Source organism: Poecilia latipinna, unplaced genomic scaffold (assembly GCF_001443285.1).
Source record: "Poecilia latipinna isolate Pla-1442-1.1 unplaced genomic scaffold, P_latipinna-1.0 Scaffold2983, whole genome shotgun sequence".
NCBI classification, from domain to species: domain Eukaryota; kingdom Metazoa; phylum Chordata; class Actinopteri; order Cyprinodontiformes; family Poeciliidae; genus Poecilia; species Poecilia latipinna.
The window spans coordinates 16,546-24,986 of NW_015115599.1; the positions used below are offsets into that span (position 1 = coordinate 16,546).

Genomic DNA, 8,441 nt, shown 5'->3' on the forward strand with positions numbered 1-8,441 from the left:
GGGAAGACAAAGTCTAGTCAGTAATGATTAGCCAGGCTCATAATCATCCATTCCCGTTGGAGTTAACTTACTGAATGGACTTAATGTTAGTCATCATGGTAGGTTAAGTCATCATCACATTAGCATTTTTTATTTTTACTTGGAAAAAGCTAAATTAACTTGGTAACATTGTTGCCTTACGAGACGGTCCTATGTTTAAATCCCAGCCTGGACTCTTTGCCTTGGGTTTGGATCTTCTGCCTGTGATATGGACAGATTTTTTTCTTTTTTTTGGTACATTCTCTGGCTGCCTTTTAGAGTCCAAAACGACTATTAAATTGAGCTTAATTTCTCATAGGAATAAGTGTGTGCATACCTGGTCGCTCACTAACTAGCCGGTAGATGGATCTTTTTTTTTCTTTTTTTTTCTGAGGTATATTAAGTTATGCCACGTCCAAACACAGACAAAGAGGAAATGATCTCTTGTGGTGTGACGACACACAGACTATTTAAGCAAAGTTCCTGCAACTCTTTTGACTTCAGTTTTCAGCCCTTCAGCATGGAGGAGATCTACGTCAGGCATGTGGAGCTGCTCGGCTTTGAGAAACGCTTCTTTCCAAGTCAGCACTACGTGAGTCAATCTAAAACACAAAATGTGCCAAAAAAGACTTTTTTAAATCTTGAAGTCAGGGTTTAAGAAAATAAATGTTTGCTGATCTTTAACAAACATTTTTCTAAGGCATTTAGTGTTCATGTGTTTAAAATGTCGTGCAGGTATACAGGCTGATGGTGAAATGGAGCGATGAGTCAGAGAAGCTGATCTACAGGACGTATCCTGAGATCCACACTTTTCATGTTAGTTCCCCTGTAGTTTGTTGCTAAAGCTCTGCCAAATTTAAAATATGCACAGCTTCTGAAATGTTCCCTTTGGTTTTTCCTTGCAGAAATCTCTGAAGGAGATGTTTCCCATTGAAGCTGGACAAATAGACAAGAGGGACAGAGTAATCCCATCACTTCCAGGTAAAAAACAAACAAAACATAGTTTAAGCATTTAAAGTTGTAAATTATACCCTTATAAATTATACATCTTCTGGTGTAGCCACTATTAGAGAATATCAAAATAAGTTCACTGTATGTAAAACCCCTTCATATTCTGCAATCCTCCTCCAGGAAGCACCTGCCATTAACAAACATGTGGCTGAATTCACTTCCCTTTTTCTTTCATGTAAAGCTGAGATGAACCAGATGAGCTGCAACTCATGTTTAAATTCACCCAGAGATGATACAAAATAATTCAGAATTTAGCTCAAGGGAATTTTAGTTTCTACATGAGTTGTTCATGCATAAAGCTGAACTTTTCTGAGGTCAGGTTACGATAAACTGAATACTTCATATATCTTCAATATATATATTGGTTTGGTTTCAGTCTTGATTTTGTTTTAGGGTCCAGTAGGTGTGAACTTTTCTTCTGTAGGAATGGGAGATTCTAGTTTCACCATCTGCAGCTGACTATCTGAGCAACGTCACCATACAAATAAAAAATAATATTTAGTATCATCTAAAGGGCCTGTTTATCTTAGAAATGAGCAGCAGGTGATTTTTATTTGTTTTATTCAGATAACTGAAATTTTACAGTTTTCCTTTTCATTTTTTTGTTTTTGCAACTGTAACTGTGTTTGTTAAACTCCTCCAGATCAGTCCTTCATGAGTTCTTCTGTTTAAGATGACTCATAGAGACTCATATAATCTTCTCAGAATAAGGCCATTTGTGTTGACAAATGTCTACTTTGATTAATGACTAATATAGAATAGAATAGAATAGAATAAACCTTTATATCATTTGTGGGAAAATTCTTGCATACCAGCAACAAAGTGACATAAGCGAGATGAAGCATGTAAATGTACACAAAACTAACAATATGAAAACCAAAGCAGAACATAATCTATAAAGATGGCAAATGGACAGCATAGGAAAATACTGTTTCAATATTAAAAAATATCTGATAATATTGTTCGTTTTGGGTTTTTCAAACATGAATTGGAATTTACCATTGCCAAAAATACGACATTTTTCACGGTAATGACAAATATTATGATAAATGTCCATCCCTCTGCTTTGCTGCAGTTATCCTCATTAATAATCCTCACCTTTGATGAAAATGCTGAACTAACTGAGTTTCAAATGTGTTGTTCAAAACTTATTCGGCACTAGAACTAAACTAGACCTCTTTCTTATGAGTTACAAAAAGGATACAAGCTAAATGAACACCTGGGTGTGTTTTTTAGTAATATTTCTTGTATTTGATTCAGACTGAACATTGATGCCTCTGATGTTTAGTGAATTGATCTATTTCATACAGGAAGCTCTTTATGGCTGCAGGCAACTATATTGGCATAGCTCAGGACTTCTGCTTTCCATTTGCATCTGAACTGTCCTTAAAAATCATTTGGGACATAGTGAAAACAGATTTATGTTATTATCTACTCAGAAATGCATATCTTTGGCTCCTGTCTTCCTCCATCTTGTTGTATTTCTTTCCAATAAAGAGAGCAAAGTTGTCAATTTCCTTAAAATATCAAATTTGCTGCTTGTGTATTCCATAATTATCAAGAGCGCTGACCATATTTGCAGTTATGAATTAAAATGTATAACTGCTGCATCTAATCTTAAATGACAAGAAAAGCAAATAGGTTACTCAGTTATATAAGACATTAAGATTTAGAGTACGTCAAAATGTCTCATCAACATGTTTAAATCCCACTTTTAATGCATTTTACTGAAGCAGTTTAATGTCATTCTGAGTCTATTGCAAAGGCTCAGAACCAGAATCAGAATTAGATTGATAATGAATATTAAAGGCAACATTTGTATATATTAGAAAGAAAATTAGAAGTTAAATGTTACATGTACAAAATATATTGCACTGCTAAAATAGGGTGTTGGAGCCTATTAAGAATTAGATAAATGTATTCTTTGCTAAATTAATTTCCACAGACTTAATGACAAATTAATGGTAGCTCAATTTTGTATATTCAATTATGTATGTATTTAATTGTTCCTTTTTTAGACCCTCCTCCTTGTCAGTCAGCAGCAGGCGGTGATTAACAGGCACAAACAGCTGTTGGGGCTGAGCTGATTGTTTGACAAAGGAGTGAGGAGCGAAATGATCTTTGTACCGCAAATTAAGTTTTTTTTGTAGAAGTCAACTCAGAGATTACTTTTTGTTATAGTTGTAAGTAAAAGAAACCTTTTGGAAACAAGAAAGGAGTCTCCGCGAGTGCTTTATTTGCTTGAGCAAGTCGAAACCCTCCTCCTGGGCTGCTCTGGCATTTTTTGCCTTTTGGATATTTTGAAATGCGAGAGTGGACCTAACATAGGGTAAAGGAGAGTATAGTGAGTCTTGACAACCATATGGAGAAAACTGCTCCTGTATTGCTGCTCTTTTTGAAATCATAGTTCTTCTTTTGATACATTTTAATTTAAAGACATAAAAGAAAGGAGAGAGAATTAAATGCAGGGATGATACTAGATTTGATAGAAAAGAGATCTCATGCCGTGGCAGTTAAATTGTAGCTTTCCCCATCTTTGTCTTTTTTACAGCAGACAGAACAAAAAAAAGAAGTGAAATTAACTGTTGAGCATTAACAGAAAATATGCAGACTGTTATTTCTATTCAGTATTTGAGGGCATTTCCCATGTTTCAGGTGTTGTAGTTTCAGTTTTTGGCCACTCTAGGAACGTGCAGGTTATCATTGTTGTCTTGGTTTTGAGTTCCTGTTTAAACATTCAGCTTTAGTTCTGATTTAAAAAACAGAACTAAAGCTTTACACATTCCCCTTGTGAAATGTTACCAAACTTGTGGTTGCAGAATGAAAAAGAAGAAGCAGAAAGAAAACTCAGTCCTGGTACAAACTGCAGCTTGCTGCTAACTTTTCATCACTCAGAGCCTAAAGCAGCTGAAGAGCAATGTTTCAAATGGCTCTTTGTTTCTTTTGTTGCAACAGCCCATTTTTTTAGAATTAAATATGATTTTTTTTCTAATAGAAAACGCTGTTCAGGCTTTTGCAAGGTTCTGGTCATAAAAAGCATAGTTTTAGGTGTTATTTTGTCTAATTTTTCCAGCAAACGTGTGTTCACTTAACCTGTTGGTCTCAGGTTGTCATTCACAATGACAGGGGTGTCAAACTCCAGGCCTCAAGGGCCGCTGTCCTGCAGTGTTTAGATGTGCCACAGGTAAAAAACGGTGGAATGAAATGGCTTAATTCCCTCCTCCCTGTGTAGATCGGTTCTCCTGAGCCTTGCTAATGACCTAATTATTCTTTTCAGGTGTGGTGCAGCAGAGGCACATCTAAAAGTTGCAGGACAGCGGCCCTTGAGGACTGGAGTTTGACACCTCTGTCACTAGAGGACCCAAATTTGGGTCCTCTAGTGACAGACATCTCTGAAGTTTTCTCATTAAAGCAGTCATCACAGAAGTGTAATGGTGCTATGTTACTGAAAAAGCTCCATACCCTCTTATCCCAATCCAAATCGCTTTGGGATTCTTTGCTTCAAATTTTCCTAGAAATATCTGCAACATTGATTCATTTGAACATATACCAGATTTTAACTGTGTGGCTGTCTAACTTGGATGTCCCTGAGCTTCTTGCAAAGCTTATAATAAGGAGACAAATATGACAAATCTTAATTTAGGTCTGTCTTATGAAGCTAGCTTGCCTGAAATTTCTCCAGATTCCTTGTCTGGCTTAAAGTGCAACTCCATTCCAGTATTTCTTTGAGGAATATTGTTAATATGTTCAATTACAACTGAACAACTCTGATCATCTTTAAACCTCACCAAACAGTGGTTTGTTTGTCTCCTCAGCCCCACGATGGGTGGAAAGCCAGAAGTCCAGAGAAATCAGGAAGATCACCCTAGCTGAGTATTGCGAGTCTCTCATCAACTTGCCGGCTCACATCTCCCGCTGCAAACATCTGTCCTCCTTCTTCAAGGTCCGACCTGAGGACGAAAACCCTCCTGCACCAAATACGTCAGTATATGTGACTCACAGACACACATCAGCACCATAAAATGTTTTTTTTTGTTGTTGTTTTTTAATTTTGGAAAGAAAAAAAAACATGAAAACTGAGTATTCTTCCTACAGAATGAAAAGAAATGACTTGTTTGTGGAGTCCAGGGAACTTGCCAGAGCCACTGCTTCAGGTAGGTTTTGATTCAACTGATTTAACAGAAAATCTTTAAAATATTTCTTAACTACAACTTTTATTCTCTTTTATTACTGACAAAGGAGTCTCAGTTGTTTTTAAAGGGTGAATCTGACCATTTTTGAACGTATGAAGTCAAACCCCATGAAAACAAACTGACTGATTTATGATCAATCTCTTGATGACAACAGTTTTTTGGTTTAATGATATAGACTTATCATTAAAACCTATGTCATTTTTATTGTCTTTTAGTTTGAAAGAAAATAAAAGAAAACACATGGGACTAGATGTTTTTTGGTCTCAAGTCAATCAGATTTTGCAAGTGTTAGCTAACTAATAAAGGGAGCCATACATTTTCACTCTGCAGAAATTTCTGGACCCATCATCCTGGACACCTACAGAGTCATTGCAGACTTTGAAAAGACGTCCAAACATGAGCTCAACCTCTACACCGGAGACTTTGTGGAAATTGTGGAGAAAAATCAGAATGGTGAGAGAAGCATCAAAGTGTTGGAATAGGAACATGCCTAAAAGTTACAGAACACTGGAGGACTGGAGTATGACATTCCTGATATAGAAAATGTGAAAAGGGGACTAGTCAAATATCCTCCACTCTGTTTGCTCTAGCTCTGTGAAATATCACAAGAAAAGATCACGTGAGGTATTATTGGCAAGAGACGGTTACACAAAGTATTAACAGCAAGTATACTGGATCAACTACTGCTTTCATTTTTGTGTGAACAGGATTTCAAAGCCATGAAAAGTCTTAAGTCTGATCATCTGAATTTAATCTTTTTAAAATGATTTTATTGTGGTTTTTTTGTGATAAACGCATGTATATTTATGAAGCTTTGCCATGACACAAAGTCAATTTGCTTTTTTCTGCCAAAACAAAACACCAAGTTATTTTGGCAATGCACTGCCAAAATAACTTATTTAATTGACTCAAATATTAAATTGACCTGTTATGTTCTTTTACCACATTTTCAAGTTACAAAGAATATATTTGCAACTTCATTTCAATGAGGTGTTAAGGTAGTTTCAATGTGTTTTTGGGTTGTTATGAAGTTGCTGCTGGTGGTTTCAGGTTGGTGGTTCTGTCAGTGTGAATCCAAACGAGGCTGGGTCCCTGCTTCCTACCTGGAACCCCTCGATGGACCAGAGGAGGCAGAGGAACCTGAACCGGATTACGAAGGTGAGAGATGTATTATTTACTGCCACGAATAGGATGGTGGTCATTCCGAGTGCCTGTTTGCTGACAGAGATGTTCGTCTGTGCAGGAGAACTGCATGTCGTCATCCAAGCATACCAGGTGGAGCAGGAGGATGAGATTTCTCTGGAGGTGGGAGACACCGTGGAGGTCATTCACAAACTGCTGGATGGGTGGTGGGTCATCAGGTAAAATCTGAGCAAGCATTTTTTGTAAACTGTTCAAATTGTCTCATTTAGTTTTTTCATTCAGTTTTAGCCCAGACCTCACCATCTTCTCTCTATTGATGTGCTAAGAAACTTTTTGATATAGTTCTGAAGGTTTCCTTTCAACATTAGGCAAGGTTTCTTCAATAAACCAGTCAGGATGCTGCTGATTTGTATATCAAACATCTTTTAGCTTTATGTAATCAGCTGTAGATGCAGAAAAACCTTTTTACAACTGATTTATTAAATACCACTTTTACTCCTTAGGAACAGACAGTTAATGTATACCAGCATTTGAGTGGGCAGAGATTCCTGCATAAAATATTTTTGTTTGTTTACCCATTTTAAAATTATTTTTTCGTTGTTTACTTGCCAGAAAAGGAGAAGAGACTGGTCATTACCCTTCCATGTTCCTGCAGAAGTCTGACAAGAAAAATGAAACAGACAGGACAAACCTGCGAGGACAGAGACCTCCACCTCGCAGGTATGCAGATGGACATGAGCAGGGGCGCAACTACATATTATTCAGGTGGATGTAAAAACATAAATCGGCGCCCCACCCCTATCTATCCGTATGAGCGACCGTATGTTTACCCCCCGAGACGAAGACACGTGAAAGGTAAAACTCGCTGCATTTACATTTACATGTGCGCGAGGTGAAGGAGCGTAAGGGCGCGGTGAAGTGTATGCGAAGGCATTATCGGGGTGCCACCCCCTCCAGACGGGGTTTTGACGCCCCCTCTGGTGCAGCGCCCCTATGCGTTGCATGCGCTGCTGCATACCCACTTTTTGCGCCACTGGACATGAGTTTTTAAGCTGAACTTCGTGGTGTAAGATTAGAATAATTTCTTTGAAATCCTTTCTGAGAAATAAATGAATCAAGCTGCAACTCATTAAAACAGGAAGTGGAAGGTTTGTTCATAATTCGTCTGTTGTCATTTGTGGCTTTTCTTGTGCCACTTCTGAATAAAGGGAAGTTGCTTCCCTTTTTCACTTCACCACACAACTTTTTCATCCATTGATCTTATAAAGATCAATGGATGATCTTTATCATCCATTGATGATAAAGATCAATGGATCAATAAATCTGCCCAAGTTTTATTACTTACTTGCTAAATGTCTAGGTGCAACGGGTAAATTAACCTTTACCTGAAATCAAATGATATAGATCAGAGGTGGTGAACCAGTTCAGCATTCAGAGCCAAATAAAGCTCATCACTGTAAAGAGCCACACAACAATTTCAAGAGTAGCTTTACAGCATGTTTCTAGTTGACACTGCTTTTTTTCTTGGACCCCATTGCTTTAGTGGGAAACCTGACAGTGTTCACTTTTTTACAAGCATCTTTAGAGTTGGTTTGTACTCTGTTATAGCTACTCAAAGCAACTCTTTTACATGCATCAGTGAAAACAAGACAATGATTAGACTTGTTTAAGTGTAGTAAAAATTAAGTCACAGACATACAGAAAACTTTAGGACAATTTACTCTCATGGCTCAGATTTGTATCTATTTGAGGGTATTGTGGTGACCTCTCCATTTGCATATTTTACACTGTAGTTTAATCATTACTTTTGGCGTAACAACCCAAGTACATCACTGCCCCCCCCCCATTTTAACCCTCTTTAAAAACTTCCTGGATTCATCCTTGCTCAATAGTTTTAAGGGGACATTTAATAAATATTAATATTCAAGCATTAAAATAAATTAAGCCTTACTTAAAGATTAAACACAGCGAGTCTGACCCACCACAATAAATATCATAATTAATTTAATCTCTCGTAGGAGTCTGTTTCTTTCTGATTTTTCTCACTTTTGTTCTTTTTTTTTTTTTTTTTTTTTT

At 37.1% G+C, this 8,441-nt stretch overlaps 1 protein-coding gene across 1 annotated transcript in view; it reads left to right on the plus strand.

Moving 5' to 3' along the window:
• Positions 1–482: 482 nt before the first annotated feature.
• The window catches only part of ncf1 (neutrophil cytosolic factor 1), a 14,137-nt gene continuing 6,178 nt past the window's right edge, over positions 483–8,441 (plus strand). The window contains exons 1-9 of the mRNA XM_015022330.1: positions 483–610; positions 754–834; positions 924–999; positions 4,845–5,010; positions 5,125–5,183; positions 5,553–5,675; positions 6,273–6,380; positions 6,466–6,583; positions 6,978–7,085. Coding sequence (XP_014877816.1) covers positions 539–610; positions 754–834; positions 924–999; positions 4,845–5,010; positions 5,125–5,183; positions 5,553–5,675; positions 6,273–6,380; positions 6,466–6,583; positions 6,978–7,085 — 911 coding nt within the window. The 5' untranslated portion in view covers positions 483–538. The remainder of the gene's footprint in view (positions 611–753; positions 835–923; positions 1,000–4,844; positions 5,011–5,124; positions 5,184–5,552; positions 5,676–6,272; positions 6,381–6,465; positions 6,584–6,977; positions 7,086–8,441) is intronic.